This window comes from Merops nubicus, unplaced genomic scaffold, assembly GCF_000691845.1.
Source record: "Merops nubicus isolate BGI_N331 unplaced genomic scaffold, ASM69184v1 scaffold22438, whole genome shotgun sequence".
Lineage (NCBI taxonomy): Eukaryota > Metazoa > Chordata > Aves > Coraciiformes > Meropidae > Merops > Merops nubicus.
In genome coordinates, this window is record NW_008625395.1 from 1186 (window position 1) to 15839 (window position 14654).

Here is a 14654-nt window from a genome sequence, read left to right on the forward strand (position 1 = left end):
CAGATACAAGAAGGCTTTAGCTCTTGAACTCTATCTGCCCTTAGATTCTAGAGAGGGATTTGCAGCTTGGGGTTTTTTTGCATTTTGTGGTGCTCCAAGTGCTGTATTTTTCTTGGGCAATATTCTTCTTTGCGTTATAGAACAGTTCTTCAAAGAAAAATAATTTTCCAAAGCTGTCTTTAAAAAAACTGTCACTGACACTTTGAAGTGTAATGCTTGCAAGGGAGGGAATGCTGGATTTGTTTGTGCATTTTGTTATTTCATTAAAAAGTGGTATTTAAGTACAGGAAAATAGAGCAGTGGGTCATTTAAAGCATAGCAGAGATGCAGTGGAAACAATTAAGATCACGAGAGCTGCTTTGAGTCTGATCTTTTCTGATGTACCATTAATTGATCATGCTTGTAGCCTAATACTTCTGTCATTCATTTTTTTTTGGTATGTAGTAATTAGTAGGAAAAGGTAGAGCAGGAAACTTTGGTGTGAAAAGCCTAGCTATAAAGATAGATGGCACTGTTCCCTTGTTTACCTAATCCTGCTTCTATGCCCTTATTTAATGTTACTCTCCTCATAGTTTTTTCAAATATTTTAACATCTAACACTGAATATTCCATTATTAGACTGTGGGTAATACAGGTGCCTTTTTATATTAATATGAGGTCCATTTACATTTATATATTGGAGAAAAGAATATTCCCTTTTCAAAATCAGTATGTTGTAGTACCAGTTCTGTCACAAGGCACTATGTTAAACAAATAAGTTGTAACATACACTTTCCCTGAAAATCCTGACTATTTTACAGTGGATTTGTGCTTTCTTGTAGGATTGCTTTTCAGGAGCATTACATAAGGAATATAAGAACAGGAGCTCTCTAGTATACAAAGGTAATACCAAACAACTGTGCTTTGGTGTCTTTTCTAGGGAAAATAATGTGCTAAAACTGTATAATTCCTAAATTCAGTTTTGTATTTTCTCATTTTAGATAGTTAGACACCCTTGATTAGGGGGTTGTGATTTTTGGGAGCCAGCCTATGAATGCTAATGTTCACATAAAGGGCACTAAGGATGCTTTAGAGCAATGGTTCCCAACCTGTTTGTGTTTTGAGTCCTGTTTGGAGCAGTTGGTGGCAGTCCACCTCATAATGCATACATTTGGCTTTAATTTAAAGATAAATATGTGTTTAATATTTAGAATGTCTTTGGGCTTACTGAGGAACACGTTGCTGGTGCACATGGACAGCAGAGTAAAACTATTTATCAGGCTTCAGTTACAGAAAAATTAGTACATGAAGGCAAGCAAAGTGAAACTTTGGAAGTACAAATCTGATTTGAAAAGTAAATACTTCTTCCTATAGTTTAAGCTGGTCCAAATTTTCATTCATTTGTCAGGCTGCATCAGTGTTTTTTTGGGTTCCTAAACTTAAGCCAGTATTTCTAATTGGATTTCTTAATGTCAGGTTCTCAAATGCAAAATAAAATTGTTTTTTATTTTATATACTTCAGGTGACATGGACAGCTCACTGGAAAAGACAACTATTTCTTTATCCAAATGTTCTTTGGAGTCAGAGTTTACCCAAAGTGGAAGAGATAACAGCATCTCTAGTGATTTCTTACAGAGCTTTAAAGACTGGGGTTGGTAAGAAGTGTTTTCTCTTCATCTCTCCTTTATCTTCTATTATCTATCATCATCCAGATAAACCATCAGTAAACATTATGTTTGGATTTGTACAGATCCAGAAGTCATCTTAAGTTGTTTGTTTTCTTGTTAAGTAAAGAACTGTTTGTGGGCAATGTATGAAATGATGTGAATGTTGATTTTCATGAGGACTGTTGTCTCACTCACTTTCCAATCTAATCTGTGTATGTTGGAGTTGCTAATGGGATACAGGGGTGATAAAAACCAAACCAGGTGTTATAAACTGAACTAAGAGGAAGGCAAATAGCTCAGACAGATGAACAGCTTTAAGTTTATTTAGAGATAAGCTGGCTCCAAAAGCCAAGAAATCTCCTTTCAGGGCTACTTTACACCAAATATGAAAAAATAATTTAAAAAGGGAGGTTGTATTTTTAACTTTCCTTGAATTTGGCAGTTAGTGGTGAGAAAAGAGTGTTGGTTCTACCTGTTGCATACATGTGCTTACAGCAGGAAAATTCTAGTTATTGCTGCTGATTTTAAGACAGCAACTTCACTAATCATTGTGGTTAAAATCTTATGAATAGTAACACCTTCCATCCAAATGATTTAACTCTGTTATAATTCAAGTATCAGATTCTTACCTTGAGCAGTGTTTACATTTCTACACAGACTTCTCTCAGTGTTCTATATGTAGCATGTTAGAAGGGGACTGAATAATTTAAGATTATTGCTTTCTTTGTATATTTTAGCTTTGATGATGAGCAAGATTTTATTTCTGATGCAAGTGATCTGGACATAGAAAAGGCCATTAAATGCTCTGAAACTGATTCAGTTCAAAATCCAGCTACATACAAGGGAACAGGTAATAAATATTGAATTTTTGAAATATTTTTACAACTCTGTGTGAAGTATAACATGTAATTTTTTTAAAAATATAGTGAACTTATTTCTGTTCAGTTTGGAAATACAATAATCAAGTAAAACATATTTTAATTTGGGGACTTAACCTTTTATGGAAGTCTAAGTCATTCCTTCAGAATTATTTTAGGAGGTCCAGACATACTTGATGCAGTAGTAGCATAAATTTTAAAAAGAAAAATCAATCTTTTATGCAAGTGGTTGCTTGATGATGTTATCATGTAAATGAAGAAACAAGGTGGCTTTTGGGTTTTTTTTTGTTTCTTTTAAGTAGCTAGCTGCATTGACAGATACTAAAACTCTAGGGCTAATTTTTTAATGTAAAATATTTTTTTCCTTTCCACAGACAGCATCCAAGCATCCCATCTGGCTGCAAACATACAAGAAAATAATGACCAAAATATTACTAATGGTTTGATAAGGAAATTTGTGAGTGGAACTGGTGCTCAAGTATGCACTTGTCAAGGCTTAATACCACCTCACATCAAGCAAATTTATGATGAATTATTTGTCATACATCAGAAGCTCCAGGTAGGAAATGGAATCAGCTTAAAAATTTCATTGAGTCATTTAATGGAAGTTCTTACTTTTGACAGGGAATTCAGAAATTACTCATATACTAAATCACTATTACTTAAATACTAAAACTTACTTATATAAAGTATTGCTTATACTAATCACAATTACTTATATACTAAAACTCTGTCAGCATCTGCCTCTTCCCCTAAATTATTTCACTGATTTGATGGTGGTGCTTTGATTTGCACCATGAGTAGACCAGCCAAAACTCAGCTTGGGGGATTTTGAACACAGTGCTTCTACATCCAAGAGCTTCTTGTGACCCACAGTGGGCACAGAGGGCAACACCTGCAACCCTTGCTTCTCCTGAGAGCCTCTGAAACTGTTCTCCTGACCCTGGCCATTCAAGAGTACTTGTCTTCATGGCCTCAAATGCTCCATTCTGCCTTGTCTTTACTTTTGTGCTGTTGGAGAATCCCAACAGTTTGTCTCCTAGCAGGCCTAGACCACCAACAGGCCAACTTCCTATATGGTTTTATTCTGGAATAGCTCCCATGCTTCTGCTGGATTCCCTGCCAGGACTCTCTCTGGCACCATATACTTAAAAATAATAGTGTACCTTTTTTTTTCTCACCACTTTTTCAAGGATTTTTGCCACTAATTGAAGAAACAATATATTTATCTAGTGTTCAGTGTAGACAGTCACATCAGCCTCTGTTTTGTCTTATATTTAATACCATCATCCAAAACTTCTGCAAACAAAAGGGTAAGTTTAATAGTCTGGGTATATACTTGGAACAACCATGTAGAGAGGCTGAGCCATCCCAATGCACTTTGAAGTCATTTGGGTTCATGTGTGGGGAAACAATGTAGATGGCCATCAGGATGCTTTTAATTAGCAAACTTTTGTGAAACACTATCATTTTACAAAGAGCCAAGCATATCTCTGGGAGTGAAAATTCCAAATCCATATAAATTGTGACAATTTGCTGGATTTTAAAGTCATTTCAACATTTCTTTTTTCCTTGATGCAGAGAGAAAGTTCAGCACAGCAAGAGCATGCCCTGCACCTCCAGAAAAGAGAGCATTTTCTAACAGAGAGAGAAGCATTGCTCTTTAGACATGAAGCAGCTTTGGCTAAAATTAGAGGTGTAGAGGAAGAAGTTCACACAAAAATTGGAATTATAAAAGAGGTGCAGTAATATATTTAATGATGTTTATTGCTCTGTGTGCCATTTAACTTGTTTGTAGTTATCTTAAGCCATTAAGATAGTACTGCTTATTTCTTTAAAGTGCTTGAAATGCCCAAATGAAAAGTTTATATAAAATGTACCAAACAATATTGTCAGCTTTTTTTTTTTCTGGCTTCTGTTTCAGAATGGTGAATTTAGTTTGATGTGTAGGAACATTATACTGTAACAGTTTAGAAGTGAAAGTAACTTGTCTGTAAAATTGCAGAAACTGGACGACCAGTATTAGAGAAAAAATTGTGATCTCTCTGGAACTGCATGTAACTGAGATGTGTGTCTTTGCATTATCTGGAGTTGAAGTAGATTTCCTTGGGAAGGCCTTAGGACCCAATGAGATCTTACAACATAACAGCTATTGCAGATGATATTGGCAAAAAAAAAACCACTCAAAAGATTCAAAGGAAGCAAAGATCAGCCTGACTTTGGGAGTGTGGGAGGAAATGAATTTTTCCTCTGCTGTAAGAAGAGGTAGTGATTAAAACTGTTCTTGTGAGTGTTTGCTATTGCATTTAGGTCTTGTGAAAAGTTTTGATTATTATCCAGAAGGTCACCAAGGGAAGTCCTTATATATGTGTACTTTGTGTCAAAACCATAAGCTGAGGAATTAGTTTTCTTTGAATTGTGCAGAGAAACCTTTCCCACAAGCTGCTGAGAGAGGACTGACTACCTGTTGGAAAGGGAAAAAGGGCATCACAGGAGAGGGAACTCAACTTTTGAACAGTTGAGGAAGGAATAAGTTAAGGTGTTAATTTAGATGTTTCAAATCTTCTGAGCTCATAAGAGTGTTTCACCAGTTAGAGAACTGGCTGATGAAAACCAGGGTAGGGAAAATGATTGGTTATCTGTGGAGATCAAATGGAGTATTGGAAGACTGAAAAAATGTGCCTTTCTTCTCAAAAGGGGAGGAACTGTACAGCCTGATTCAATTTAATCCAAATTCTGTACATTAAATAGATCCTGAAACAAACTGTGAGTGAACCATGGGAAGTGCAATGCAGAAAAACAGTGCAATGAGTAACTACTGGCATATGTTAATTATAAATTGTCCAATCAGTCCCATTTCCACTAGAGCAAGGTAATGAGTGTTGCTAACAGAGGAGTAGTTAGCTATGTGTCTGGACTTCATCAGAAATTTTTTTAGACAGTTTTGCATGACATTTTCATAATCATATTAAGAAAGTGTAATACAAATGTGTTTAAAGCTGCAGTGAGTAGTTCACAGTAAAATTGCAGGAATACACATGATGGCTTCTGGAATATCTTTTCAGTCTAGCATTCAGTATCTTCAGTAAGAAGTTTGATGGTGAGAAAGAGCACATTTATTAAATTTGAAGAAAATGGCAAGTGAGGGGGAATTTCAAGCATGCTGAGAAAGAACATTGGGATTAAAATTGTTCATGACAACTTGAAGATATAGTAGGTCTGAAAAGCCAGTATACTATTCAGAAGTACAGGATTTCATTGGAATAGAAATATCAGCTACAGAAATAGATAATGATGAGTAGACCCATGGCTTATAAACATACAGGATGAACTGAGGGTGAATGTGCCAATCTTCAGCTGCATAAAGGGATGCAACAAAGAGGAATAAACTAATATTTTTTTTCATATCTGTAATAGAAGTAGTAGTAGCAGTAAGGGAAAATAAGGTTAAGTGTTAGATCTCACAAAACTAGCTAAGCATAGGAAGTAGTAGTAGTAGTAAGGGAAAATGAGGTTAAGTGTTACATCTCACAAAACTAGCTAAGCATAGGAACAGGTGGATTGGTAAGACTGCAGTGCTGCCAGTGGTGGAGGACTTAAGAACAGACTAGGCAAACATCTGGCAGGAGTGAAATCCTACAGCTGGTTATGCTATGGATGGCACCACCTGACCTGAGTATGGAAGTGGGTGGCTTAGACATCCTGGCATCACCTACTGGCCTATGACTTAACAACTGAATTGCTTCTACTTAATTTTTAGATTAATTTTTCTATACTGATTCTTCCTAGAGGAGCTATGGAACTTCAGGTGAAGCTCTTAACTGTGCATGTAGAAAGTGGAAGTGAAACATTCCATGTGATATGATGGGGTGCACTCCATTATATGTTGGCAGTAACTGCATGTTTATTGGTATGAAAAGAGGATCTGTCATTTCCTACAGACAAGAGGATTAGAGGAAGCAGCCACTTCACCAAGAGGGTTGTCAGGCACTGGAACAGGCTGCCCAGGGGAGTGGTTGAGTCTCCATCCCTGGAGGCCTTTAGAAGAAGCCTAGATGTGGTGCTTAGGGAAATGGTTTAGTGGTGGACTTGGCAGTGCTGCAGTTATGAGTTGGACTTGATGATCTTAAAGGTCTTTTCCCACCTAAAGGATTCTGTCTTCTTAGGCAAGTGTGGGTGGGTGCTTTAGACAAGAACATGGTGCCCACAGCTCTTCTGATGACTTTGGCTGAAGAAGAGCAGCACTGGAGGAAAAGAATGGCAGATGGTTTTCCTCTATAGCTGGAACAGAAGTTATGGAGCTTCCAAGCAGATATATAGAGATGGATCTCTTCAGAGCTTGCATCCTTTAAACTTCTACTGTGCTTTATTTGTGTCATATGTCAGAAGAGAGGTATGATGTGAAAGGGAAAAGTAGGGAACGAGCAGTTGAATGAGGAAGGGGAGAAATGGAAGATACTAAGTATGTATAGCTGGAGTATATTCAGTAAAATTAAACTTTGCTGTTTTATCAAATCTGAGGTGCTTAAAGAGGTGCCCTTATGCCCAGAGAAGATTAAATCTAAAAGAAGATTCAGGGGAAAGAGAAGAATGGCAGCAGGGTATGCAGGCTGTAGTTAACAAGTCCCACACTGGTGCTGTAAACCAGAGCACTAGTCTACAAAGTGTAGGATTAGTTTCTTGCTCTGTGTGATTGTGAGTGAGCAAAGCCAGAAAAACTAGTTGAAACCTCATAAGTTACTGCAAAACAGAATCACTTAATGTACAGTATGGTGGTTGTTTTTCTCAGTACTGGGTGAATGTGTGCATTGGGCCATGCAGGATTGCAAACTTGATCTTTGAAAGTTTATCCTATTAACACCAAGATGCAACTGAGCTTAGAATTGTTTCTAAAATAGTCTTTTGAAAATGATGGTTTTAAATTTGGTATTTCTGTAGCAACATGAGGCAGAAGTTAAACAGCTGACAGAAGCCTTGAGAGAAATAACTAAAGAAAATAGGAGGCTGAAGTCATCATTTGACACCTTGAAGGAAATGAATGACTCTTTAAGAAAACAGGTAAAATTAGTTATTTCCTGTTATCAATAATTTTACAAGTTCCAGTCAACAATTACAAATATTTGAACAGCTTAAATTTACAAAATTGCTGGTTTTTTGTTTCTGTTAGACAAGAATTGTCTGAATGACTGAAAGTACTTTCCAGTACTTGAAATTCATTTAGCCTCTCTGATCTTTTTACCAAAAAAATTGGATGTATTCCTCTTACCCACTTAGCAACAGCTAATTGTTAGGAGGGACAAATCCATGTCCTGTGAAGCAAACTGAGGGTGGATGGAGAGGAAGTATTTGAGAATATAATAGAATCCAGCCTGTGCTGATTCTGTTAAATAAAAAAACTAGAGCAAACTGTTTTTGTAGTATGGTCAGTAACTGTTCCCTTCTGCAGAGAAGAAAACTTTCACCCTCCCCCTTAACAAGACTACTGGAGCATCCTTGGAATGTGCACTCCATTTTTGTGTCACTGCTTCATGAAAAGTAATTGAGTGCGAAGTAATTGAGTCTGGATTGGCATTGTAGTGCTTATTCTTCCCCTGCAAAGTTGGGCTGCAGGTCAGCCAAGAGCTACTGCTGTCTTATTTATCCTGGAACAGTTTGTCCAGAGAGGTGGTGGAATCTACCACCTTGGAGAGATTCAAAAGCTGTCTGGACATAGTCCTGAGCAGATAGCTCTTGGTGGCCCTGCTTGAGCTGGGGGGTTGGACCAGGTGACCTCCAGAGGTTCCTTCCAACCTCAGCCAGTCTGTGATTTTGTGATTTGTTGAGGAAGTAGGTAGATGATGATTTTGGATGATGATTTTTGGATGGTGATTTTTGACTTTACATGCTCAGAAGAAAAAAAGTTGAACTTAAATAACTTAGCCACTCAGCAAGCACATGAAACTATTTCACTGTGATAGCTAAGTCAAGAAGTAAATTTTGAATTTACAGATACTTTAATATTTTCTGATTCTTTCAGTTAAGTGACGTAACTGAGCTGAACAAGAAGTTGGAAGGTCAAGCAAGAAAAGTACAAGCTCGTTTAGAGAACCTACAAGTAAGGTTTGTTCTTACATGTGCCTGCTTCTTTTATAGGTAACAAGTGAAATATAATTCACTGTTACATTTTGTTGCAGAGGAAGCATGAATTTTTAATGATACAGAAGTCTAAGGATAGGCATCAAGTAGTGCAACAGTGTAAACCTGTCAAGCAGGAAAAAGTGATGGTAACACCAAAAATTGCTAAGGTAAGAATTGGGCAAAATGAAAGATTGATTGAAAAAAACATTAGGCAGTGGAATGTTCTCTGTGTGTCAGCTAGAAATGAGAAAATGTCATTTCCAATTTTACTTTATGTGTGAATTAGTAACAATAAGAGAGGATACAGTTTATATTGGGGGAAAACTGACAGTTAACAAGGAATTGCAGCTAAAAATCAGTCTGTTTTATTTCCTATTGTGTATGTAGCTAGTATGTCTTTATTTATATGGCAAGTTTTCATCTTCCTGTCTCATAATCTTGTATCTGTCAGTTAAAATTATAACCTGCTTACACTGTAACTGGTTTCTTTTGCTGCATCAGAGCAAATCTTAAACTCATTCTGGTTACTGCTGAAGTATGGCATTGTTCTTATGAATAACACCAGCTAAAAAGTAGTCAGTCAGAAGTAACAGGAAAAGAATTTTCATTTTCTAAGCCAAAAGTGATTTAATCTTTTTTTTTTTAAGAAATGCTTTTTAATGAGAGAAAGAGAATAAATGCAGTGTTCATGCACAATTGCAAAATACTCCCCTTGTTTTCCTTAACATATCTTCTTACATCACTTAATTAAATGCTTTCTGTCTCTGTGTTATTCCATTTAGTAGCAAGTCCTCTGGTAGTGCTCTACCAACATCTCCCAATGCTGTTTTTCTCCAGTGAGAGGCTAAACTGTGAAATGGGAGAGATATTCACACCATCCAACTTAATTAATCTACATCAGATGCCTTAAAACTGTGCTGCCTACATATAGCCAACATATTTCTCTGTTTACATAGGGTTTAGTGTACTTGGGTTGCAAGTGAAATATAAACAGTGTCACTAGTTGTAGTTTTGAGTGAAGAGGGAAACAGTTATCTGAAGGTAGATACAAGAAAACTATTGAAGTCTTCAGAGAACTGTGCAGCCTGTGTTCAGCTACCTCTGGATATCATTTGTAGAGTGTTTCATTGCAGTGTTGTGCAGGGACAGAATGACAATTTCATGAAGTCTTTGTTCTCTTTCTAACAATACTAGTTACCCAGTTAAATTTTAACACCAGTGGGTTTTATGAGATAAAGCAAAGGAGGTCTGTTGCATTGGAATAAGAATTTCCACATGCAAAGAGCATTAACAATTTGCATTCTCCTGTAATTCATTTAGCCAGAATTATAAAATGGAGTGATTCTGTATGTAAAAATAATTTGCCAGGCCTTTTATCACCATTTGTCTAAGTACAGAATAAATGGTGTGCATATTTTTTCTCACTCAGAAACCATCAGAAGTGGTACCTGCCCAGCAGTGGGGAGGGGGAGAAACAATGCAGTTCTTTCTGGATCTCTGTGAGAAAGGCCTGACAAAAAATGGCTTAATGAAGCAGTGGTTTTGATAAGGCAGAGTGAGAGGAGGAGTAGAGAGAGCAAGTAAATGTAATGTTCCTTCAGGTGGTGGGGACTTGGTGTTTGTGCAACCTCAGGTAGAGCCTGGGTGGATTTTCCCCAGGGCAGGCTGAGCAGGTGCTGTCTGTGGAGAGAATCTCCTCCTTTTTGGCCACTCAAGCTGGTATAGAACTTCCTTGCAAGAAAACAGCTCTATTCATGAAGGAGGTTCACAGGAGAACTTCTTGATGCTCTCAGATAAAGGCAAGGCCAGGCAGGAGGTGTGATCCCTGGTACCAAGTGGGAGCTGCCTGCAGGCTCCTGTTGCAGGGAGCTGGTTGCAGTGAGCTCAGTTTGCCTTTCCTGGAGATATTTTAAGTTATAGGTTCTAATAATAACACACAGGCTTCTCAAACTCTGGGTACAAAGCCCAGCAGAGTACACATGGCCTGTTCAGGACCACTGTTTCCTTGTATAAAATGTTTCCACAGGCTCCCACTAACTTACCTCCCAGATTTTATCAGGCATATACTCATCATCCTTTTAATTATGCATAATATTTCAGAACTAATGTGCTCTCATATAGTTCAGTCTGTTATTATTTTAGCTTAGAAAAATCATGAATGTGACAGCTGAAATATCTGGTGTTGTGGATGTATTACAGCTACCCTTGAATTCACAAGTTTATGAGCTCCTAACTTATCTTATGGATTGGATCTCAGACCAGCACCTTAGCAAAATAAAAATACCAGAAGAGAGAGAGGACAGTCATAAACTTCTGGTTACCCAGACCTCCAAAAAAACCTGCACCCAGGAAAGGTGTATGAAGGTAAAGGGATTTGGAATGTTTGCTTGTGTTAATATGTTTTTTTTAGGCTTATGGGTTTTTATTTAATGATTTTGAGAGTATAACAGGTCAGCCTGTTTTAGACATGCTTTGGATACAGTAATTAAGGTTGCAGTTAATAAGTCAGTATTCATTCCAGCAGTTAGATATAGCATAATTTTTCATATTTAAAGCATATAGAGAATGTCTAAGGAAAAATGTGGAGTTAAGACTCAACCTGAGTTTCAGCATTTTATTTCAAGCTACTTCTGCCAAGTGATAATTCTTGTATTTTATGTGTAATGCTGTGCAGAATTCCTTTTTTCTAAGGAGATGAACATGTCTAATAGAAAATATTTTGATGCCTGTATTATATATTAATGTTTCACTTTATGACTGACAAAAGGTGATACTATGCTATACTTCTAACACTTGTATTGTTTGATTTCTGGGGATACAAAGGTTTGGAAATGAGTGAGATGTTCATAAAATCTTCTTTTACTGTTTTTCTTCACCATATTAAATATTTGAAGCCATTGGGATTGGATTTACTGAGACTGAGCTCACCTGATATATCTGAACTTTTGTGTGTTAAAATCTGTGCATGTGTATAATTCTGGTACCTGTAGTGGATCTGCCCAGTGAGTATTTGCTTTGGTAATCCATTAAATTCCAAGAGAAAGTTCAGAGGGGTTTTTTTTTGTTTGGTTTTCACTTATAGCTTACACAGAAGTTTCATCATACTACATGTATGTATATTTGTATATTTTTACAGCTTTTGCCTATAGTTGCTGAGCAACTCCAGTGGATGCCTTTTGTGAATCCTAAACTACACGTGCCTGTGGTTAAATTTATATACTGGTCAATAAGACAGCTAGACACTGGTATTCAGGTAAAACAAGTAGTCCTCTTTCACTCAGTGTTTTTTTTTAAACTAAATTCACAGAAGATATTAATGAATTTTGTATTTTAAATATATATGAAAACTGGATGTTTTCAGGTAGCACATATAAAAGAAACTATGTCTTTGCAGAGCAGAAATACATAATGTTTATTGAAGATAATAAACACTGTGAAATTTATTTTTTTAAAATTAATTTTATATTTTGCATTGTGTATCTAAACATGGTTTTCATAAGCATGTTATTTCTATTGTGGTGTCCAAGTATACCAGTAATTATAGTATTTACATATGTACTTACAGAACTTTTAGACTAGAAAAGGCAGTATTTTTTAGGTCCACTTTATGCATGAGGTTTGTTGAAATTGGTGGAAGTATTTCTCAAAGCAGCAAAGCAATTTTGATGTTTCTGTGTCTAACCACAAGACATTCCTTACTCCTTTTGACTAGACTGCTATCAGAAAATATTTTGCAGTGTAATAAAGACAGTAGCCATACCATAAAGACTCAGTAGAGTGCATGGTGCTGTCATTAGTGCTTTTGATAAAGTGAAAGGTGGGAAATGTTGTAAAAATCTTGAATTTAAATTCAGTAGAATAGTAAGCTGTTGTTTTTAGTGCCAGTAGGAAACTATATTTTAAATGAGTGTATTGTGACATTACATAATGTCAGTGTATCAGGGGCCCTCAGCAGCTGGTCTTTTAGTGAAGTACTTGTTGATAAGGCACTGTGATAATATTCTTCAGCTGCTTTTGGAACACAGAAGATCTCCTGTACAGATCTGTATCTCCTATACAGATCATTATGCTGATGCCTGGTCAAACCATTGGCTATTTAATATTTAATTGCTTGGGGAAATGTAGGTATCTCTGTGTAGTACACAGGATTTTAATGTGGTTTAATGTTTCTGCTAACTGGGCACATTGTTTGGAACAGCATGCAACAATAGCATCAACCATGAGGAGACTGGGAGAAGATATTTTCAAAGGCATAGGAAGTAAGGGCAACCCACATGGTTCTTCTGAGAGGTCTACAGAGAGTAAATCAAAATCAGCAGCTTTCTTTAAGAGTTCCTGTATGCCTTTGAGGTTCCTGTCAACTTTAATTGTGCTTAAAACAGTGACACAAGGTAAGTTCTGATTTTTTTTGGCTTTCATTTCAGTCATGTACCTGTACCAAAAAAAAAACCCAACATTTCAGTGATACTGTAAGGTCTTTATTAGTGGAAAGTGGTTTTCCTTGAGTTTCACTACCTTGTGAAGTAAAATACACTAGAAACAAGTATGAATCTTGCTATTACTCATTTCACATTGGAATTTGTGTGCCTTTTAATGTGATGACTTCCTGACAGACAAATCAACATTTCTGAAGAGGGGGAAAATGGATGTTGGTAACTCTGTCCAACTGTCACTCCAGCAGTAATTGGATTGCCAAGATCTTTACTCCACAGCATGGCACAGCTAGTTATAGTTATTTCTTTCATAAACTGAAAGAAGCAGCAGATTTTGCACAGTTCTAGAATTTCACTGTTGTGATACATGTCCTGAAATGGCTTTGTCCCTTCTTTTAAGTTGATTATACAGTTCATACTCCAGCCCTTACCTGTCTGCTGCTCCCCTTTCCTCCTACCAAGTCTGGCACTGCAAATGACTATCCACAAAACACTGTCAGCATTGAAAAATGCTACTTTATGTTGTTAGTTCTTGATATGATTGTGCATGCAGATTTCACTGTTAAACAGAGTAATTTACAAAGAAGCCATGTGTTTATGTAGGTTTTTTAGACTTGAAAGCATGAAGAGTGGCCTTTTTATCCAAAGTCTTCCAGAATTCCTATGCTGATGTGATATGATAATGTATTTTGCTAACAAGGCAAAAGCAAAGAAGGTCTTATCAGGAGGTAACACATCTCTGAAAATAATGACTTCTGCTTCAGATCATGACAGGCTACTTCACTCAAGATGCTGTGGCAAATCTTCTCAGTGGGACCTTCTTTGAGAACAGATATGATCTCAAAAGACTAAATTTCCTTTAAAGTGATGACAAAAATGGACTGTTTCTCATGAGCTGAGTGTTAAGCACAGTATGAGAAGAGACCCAAATTCAGATTTTTAATGCTTTCTTTTCTTATCCTTTGGACACAGAGATTGGTGTACCCTTTTCTGTCAGAACCCAGAGAAGAAAAACCTTCAATAAGTCTGATTTATAGAGATATTTTTGAAAGATATTTTTAAATTAACTTACAGATTAACTTCGGTCGTTTAAACAAATTCTTACCTATTTCTAATTTATATATGACTTCTTTGAAAACTTCAACAATAGTATGTAACCTGAATTATGCTTGAAAGTTTTTAGTTTGTAAATCTGTAGATGGGATGAGTGATCCAAAAGAATATCTTGTTTTGACTTTTAATTCAGTAATGGCTTTGATAATGGCTGTGAAGCAATTTTGTTCAGTTATGCAAAAATAGTCCATCAGAGTAAAAGCAGCTGAGTTGGTAGGTCCCCTCTGAATCCTAAATGCAATATAATTGCCATATATTATCAAGTTGAGTTTATGACTATGTAAAGACTTGTTTGGGTTTTTTTTTATTTATTTCTTTAGGAAAAAAACATAATTCAAATAAAGTCTTAAGTAATATAGTCTAGATAGCCATCAAAACTTATTAGAGGCTTATTGTGTTTGAAACAGCTACAACATTTTCAGCTTCTGCCTTTGTTAACCAAAAAGAATCAGGGGGATTGTGTAGGG

At 36.5% G+C, this 14654-nt stretch overlaps 1 protein-coding gene across 1 annotated transcript in view; it reads left to right on the forward strand.

The window, feature by feature from the left end:
- Positions 1 to 1501: 1501 nt before the first annotated feature.
- The window catches only part of CCDC138 (coiled-coil domain containing 138), a gene marked incomplete at both ends in the record, with an annotated part of 17975 nt that continues 4822 nt past the window's right edge, over positions 1502 to 14654 (forward strand). Inside the window, 10 exons of the mRNA XM_008945669.1 lie at positions 1502 to 1634; positions 2384 to 2496; positions 2899 to 3083; positions 4106 to 4264; positions 7463 to 7582; positions 8541 to 8618; positions 8698 to 8808; positions 10841 to 11005; positions 11778 to 11894; positions 12840 to 13032. Coding sequence (XP_008943917.1) covers positions 1502 to 1634; positions 2384 to 2496; positions 2899 to 3083; positions 4106 to 4264; positions 7463 to 7582; positions 8541 to 8618; positions 8698 to 8808; positions 10841 to 11005; positions 11778 to 11894; positions 12840 to 13032 — 1374 coding nt within the window. The remainder of the gene's footprint in view (positions 1635 to 2383; positions 2497 to 2898; positions 3084 to 4105; positions 4265 to 7462; positions 7583 to 8540; positions 8619 to 8697; positions 8809 to 10840; positions 11006 to 11777; positions 11895 to 12839; positions 13033 to 14654) is intronic.